General features: G+C 40.9%; 1 protein-coding gene across 1 annotated transcript; it reads left to right on the top strand.

Moving 5' to 3' along the window:
• Window positions 1-595: 595 nt before the first annotated feature.
• Window positions 596-5,128, top strand: mmp9 (matrix metallopeptidase 9). The gene is made up of 13 exons (XM_005801393.2): window positions 596-902; window positions 1,149-1,387; window positions 1,890-2,038; window positions 2,144-2,272; window positions 2,365-2,538; window positions 2,645-2,818; window positions 2,909-3,082; window positions 3,163-3,318; window positions 3,409-3,625; window positions 3,704-3,843; window positions 3,932-4,082; window positions 4,198-4,301; window positions 4,405-5,128. Exons 1-13 carry the CDS (start codon window positions 765-767, stop codon window positions 4,527-4,529), a joined length of 2,070 nt encoding a protein of 689 aa, XP_005801450.1. The 5' UTR covers window positions 596-764; the 3' UTR covers window positions 4,530-5,128.
• Window positions 5,129-5,590: the final 462 nt, after the last annotated feature.

Below are 5,590 nucleotides of genomic sequence, written 5' to 3'. Positions count from 1 at the left end.
TAAATAAATAAAAATGTGGAACCGGATATTTTTACATTGACACTTTAAGCGGTGAAATAACAGAAGTGTCTGGCTTGGTCTCATGATGATTTTTGCCTTTTCATAAACACACTCATAAACAGATGAGTAGTTTCCTGGAAATGAATGACGAAAACAAATCAGCTCCTTTATCTGTAATCGATGCTCTTTAATCTTTACATTGTTAACAATTATGTAAACAATCTATGCAAATAGATTTTATCATCTAATCAACAATACTTGGTTTACTTAGTTTTTTTCACAGATTCCTCTCAGAGTAAGAAGCAAAAGCTTAACAAGGAGCTTTTTCTTCGCAGTGCTATACAAAGAAGCAAAATATTTTTGATGTGCTCTTATTTTAAGAGACGAATAGTCACACTTTACATGGAAAAAGCTTTAAAAGAAGAAAAAAAACATCAACCTATTATCCACTCATTAGTTAGAAGGTATGAAATAAATGTGGATGTTTTGGAAATTCCCCCAGCCTGTAAATTTCTACACAGAACTGATGTTACAGTAGGCGGGAGCGAGGGTTTGATGACTAAGACTCTGCTCTGTATAAATACAACATCTTCAACCCCAACCAGCAGCACAGTTCAGACAGACTACAGGGACCAACTTACAAAACTGAAGCGGAAACTTTGACGATCTTCTGAGTTTTTTTGACTTTGGTTCACACTTGCTTATCTGTCTTTGAAGTTAGTTTTTGCATCTTTGTTGCATTTTGTGCTGCAGCTGAGCTCGTCATGAGGTGCTGTGCGTTAGTGGTGTGTTTACTTTTGGGAATAGGCGTGCAGAACGGATGGAGCCTTCCTGTCAAGTCGGTCTTTGTCACTTTCCCAGGGGACGTCGTCAAAAATGTGACAGATGTGGAGCTGGCAGAAGTGAGTAGCAGATGGTTTATTCTTCTTTTCACAGTCTGAGACTCCCAGAACGGAGTTTTAATAAAGCTGTTCGGGGGAAACAAATTACCTGAACAGAGACTGATATCACAATGTCAATGGAAATATTTACGCTCTAAATTAAAGCTACAGATGTTTTTTATGAAAGCAATTTATAAATGTCACAAAACACAAATTGAGAATGGGAGTGTTTGGCTGAGCTCTGATGTGCTTTGTCTTGTTTCATAGAGTTATCTGAAAAGATTTGGTTACATGGAGACGGAGCAACGCAGTGGCTTCCAGTCCATGGTGTCCACAGCAAAGGCTCTGAAGAGGATGCAGAGACAGCTGGGCCTGGAGGAGACTGGAGAACTGGACAAGCCCACACTGAAGGCCATGAAGCATCCTCGCTGTGGTGTTCCTGACGTGGCCAATTATAAAACCTTTGACGGGGACCTCAAATGGGACCATAATGATGTTACATACATGTGAGTGGAAGGAAGAAATACTATGTGTCATTACATTAACGATTACATTGTGAGATATTTTTTATTCTACCAAATATGCAGTGGCTATAAAAAACTTTGCTTGTTAATAAAGCATTGATTTTCAAGGCAGGATTTCAGAAAACAACATTTTTGAAAAATAGCACTTTATACAAAAAAAACAAATCATAGATGATCATGCAAGGGAAAGTTTAAATAATATTAACTTAAAATGCTTGAAAACATGCAAATAAAGAGAAAAGTAAAAACTGACACACTACCCAGTGCCTTGTGCGATTTCACCAGAGATGTTTTTGCTATGGTACATCATATTTTTAATAAAAGAAAAATCACAGGCTAAAATCAAAAGCAAATTATATCATGACATGTTGTGCTACAGGCAACAAACTATAGTTTCAGAAAACTATCTCTTGTAGCTGAAAAGTGTTGATAAGTTTCTACTGGACTGGATCAGCTAGTCATTTTGAGTTCACTGTGTCCTCAGGATCCTGAACTATTCTCCTGACATGGACAGTAAACTGATTGATGATGCTTTTGCAAGAGCCTTCAAGGTGTGGAGTGATGTCACTCCTCTGACATTTACCCGCCTTTTTCGAGGCAATGCAGACATCATGATCTCCTTTGGAAAAGCTGGTATGTGCCTTTTTACATTCTTAAGTCAAACCTTTGCATCCTAACAAATTAAGAAGCTGTATTCTAAAAATCAAACATTGATGAGCTGCTTCATGTTCTTTTTAGACCACGGGGATCCATACCCTTTTGACGGTAAGGATGGCCTTCTAGCTCACGCCTATCCTCCTGGTGAGGGCATGCAGGGGGACGCCCACTTTGACGATGACGAACACTGGACTCTGGGAAAAGGAGCAGGTAACTACACCTCAGAAATCACATGCCACTGCCTTCCTCTGGTGTTCTTTGCACAGATTTCCTTTAACATAAAATCCGATCTGCCTTCTCAGTGGTGAAGACTTACTATGGCAATGCAGGAGGCGACATATGTCACTTCCCCTTCACTTTCGAGGGGAAATCATACACCACCTGCACCACCGAAGGCCGAACCGACAACCTGCCCTGGTGTGCAACCACAGCCGACTACAACAAAGACAAGAAATACGGCTTCTGCCCAAGTGAACGTAAGCATGACTAAAACAACAAGCCTGAAGTTGCCCTTTATGTTTATGAGCTTGTGAAAGAAAACTGGAACTCATCCAACTACGCTTTCTACTGTAATTCTCACAGTCTTGTACACATTTGACGGAAACGCGGATGGAGCCCCCTGTGTCTTCCCCTTCACCTTCGTGGATAAGGAGTATGAGAGCTGTACCACCGAGGGCCGCAGCGACGGATACCGCTGGTGTGCCACCACTAGCAACTTTGACACGGACAAGAAATATGGCTTCTGTCCCAACCGTGGTGGGTAACAGGAAACACAAGGCGTGAAAGTCCTGCCACAGTGGCTTGTTGCTTTGTTTAACCACAGTTATTTTGTCTCTGTTTGTCCAGACACTGCTGTAATTGGAGGAAACTCAGAGGGAGATCCCTGCCACTTTCCTTTTGTGTTTCTGGGCAAGGAATACCACTCATGTACGAGTGAGGGGAGAGAAGACGGCAAATTGTGGTGTGGCACCACTGACAGCTATGATGAAGACAAGAAATGGGGTTTCTGTCCTGACCAGGGTGAGCAACATGAATGCTAGACTTTGTTCTGCGTTTATCATTTTATGCGATGGTAAAATTTCTAACCGGCTATCTTCCAGGTTATAGCCTGTTCCTGGTGGCTGCCCATGAGTTCGGACACGCCCTTGGTTTGGATCACTCCAACATTAGAGAAGCTCTGATGTTCCCCATGTACAGCTATATAGAGGATTTCTCCCTGCATGAGGATGACATTGAAGGCATTCAGTACCTCTATGGTGAGCTGAGAACTCAGTACTCTTTCACGATGAATCTTGTCAAACACATGAAAACTTTGCCTTAACCAAGAACATTCCCCTATTTTGCAGGAAGTAAAACAGGCCCTGATCCTACTCCTCCTCAACCTAATACTCCTACCACAACTCCTTACCCCGACGAGAGCGACGCCACAGAAGAGCCTGAACCCACTGATTCATCTGTCATGACAACACCATCCACTGTGGATGAAACCAAAGACCCCTGCAAGATACTCAAGTTTGACACCATCGCTGTGTTTCTGGGAGATCTGCATTTCTTCAAAGATGGGTGAGTAAATACCTAGTTCTACTTATTTTCTAGAAACACAACCTAATGAGATGATAATCTTGCATTTCTGGTTAACAGGCAATTATGGGCGGTACCAAGCAAGGGAGAAGGAGTTCGAAAGGGACCATTTTCCATTTCTGAGTTTTGGCCAGCTCTACCAGCTGTCATTGACTCTGCCTTTGAGGATGTTCAGACCAAAAAATTATACTTCTTTTCAGGTAAGGAGTGTTCTTTCAAGAGCTCATCACAGCACTGAAATGTTAGACAAAGAGTTTTAATCATATTTTTATTGTTACATTACAACAGGAAGCAGGTTCTGGGTGTACACAGAAGGCAGTGTGCTTGGTCCCCGCAGTATTGAGAAGCTTGGTTTGCCCCCAAGTGTGCAGAAGGTGGAGGGAGCACTGCAGAGAGGGAAGAGCAAAGTGCTTCTCTTCAGTGGAGAGAACTTCTGGAGGTGAATAGAAATTGCCACCTTTTTTTAGACAAAAATCTGTAATTTAATCCATCCTTAAAAACGTTTTGCATTAAAGGACCAACAGCAGATCTCATTCTGTCTCTCATCTGTACAGGTTTGATCTCAAGACCCAAAGAATTGACAAAGGATACCCCAAATATACCGATGCCGTCTTTGGAGGTGTGCCTAATGATGCTCATGATGTTTTCCAGCACAACGGTAAACATACCTTCTACCACTAAGCTCAGGAACCCAAATCCACAAACATCAACAAAACATGGCATACATTGTGGTTGTTGTAACATCACCGTTTCTCTTTCAGGCAACATTTACTTCTGCAGAGATCGTTTCTACTGGCGCATGAATTCTCGCAGGCAGGTGGACCGCGTCGGCTACGTGAAATACGATCTTCTGAAATGCCCAGATGCCTCAAGAAATCACTACTGAGATACATGCGCAGATGGGCTGTGAGGCTGTAGCAACCAAATGTTTCTTTGTGCAGGTGTCTGAAAGAATGTGATGCAGTGTTTGCGCATCATGCCTTTTGTATGATGTATGTGCTTTATGCAATGTGAACGACTGGCCTCTATTGAATTTGGCTGATTATTACTCAAACAGCATTGGACTGAATACAAGTCAAAGGCCCAGAACAAGAAGGCAAACAACCATCGTTTGCACTCAGTCTGATATGCTGTGAACTGATGACCATAGTGGCCTATAATTTAAGACCCATACAAGTATCTTCAACACATGCTTTCTGGATAAAAATCCAAATTTGCAGATGAAATTTCATGTCTGACTGGTTCAGACCCTTGTCAGTATTCAATTTTTTTTTTGGTATTTATATCAACATCTAATATTATTATTTTATGTCATAAGCCTATTTGTTTTGTGTGGTTTTATGTGTATTTCTGAAAATGGTTTCAAAGCCGTAAACTTGCACTGGAAGACATTCTGTGTCTCCTTAATTGAAATTATTTATAAAACTAATAATTGTGTACAAATATTCCAGCTTTCAATGCAATAAAAATTATGTGAGAACATTCTTCCTTTGTCAGCGTCTTTATCATTTGCAAATACTTTTGGATTGATATGTTTCTTTATCTCTGCTATACACAACCAACAAAAAACATTTCGCATTTCACTTTTCCAGTTTAAATCAAATAACCAGAGATATTTCTAAACTACTTGCTAATTGCCTGGACAATAAAAACCTCAGATTTGTGTTAAACTTTCATGAAGTTCTAAAGTTTTAATAAGCTAAAATTACTACGAAAGCCCAGATCATAATTTTGTAGATTTAAGATTCACAAACCGACGACCTACTTGTCCATCATCACCTCAAACACCCTACTGATTTTTGTGACATTGTGGAGAAGCACAGTGGACCTCAGAATGCCTGGTTGCCTGGAAGTGACACATTCATCTGTTAAAACAATTGTACCCAAATATAAACACCACAGGAATGTCCAGTCGTTGCACTGTTCAGGGATGACCTTGTGTCGCAA

Source organism: Xiphophorus maculatus, chromosome 1 (genome assembly GCF_002775205.1).
Source record: "Xiphophorus maculatus strain JP 163 A chromosome 1, X_maculatus-5.0-male, whole genome shotgun sequence".
Taxonomy (NCBI): Eukaryota; Metazoa; Chordata; class Actinopteri; order Cyprinodontiformes; family Poeciliidae; genus Xiphophorus; species Xiphophorus maculatus.
This window is presented reverse-complemented; position numbering and strand designations above follow the sequence as displayed.

Bases quoted from the DNA above. Each gene is read 5' to 3' on its own strand.
- mmp9 (XM_005801393.2), top strand. From the start codon at position 765: ATGAGGTGCTGTGCGTTAGTGGTGTGTTTACTTTTGGGAATAGGCGTG. The intron at 2,039-2,143 runs GTATGTGCCTTT...TGTTCTTTTTAG, and splicing joins GATCTCCTTTGGAAAAGCTG to ACCACGGGGATCCATACCCT. The intron at 2,273-2,364 runs GTAACTACACCT...CTGCCTTCTCAG, and splicing joins GACTCTGGGAAAAGGAGCAG to TGGTGAAGACTTACTATGGC.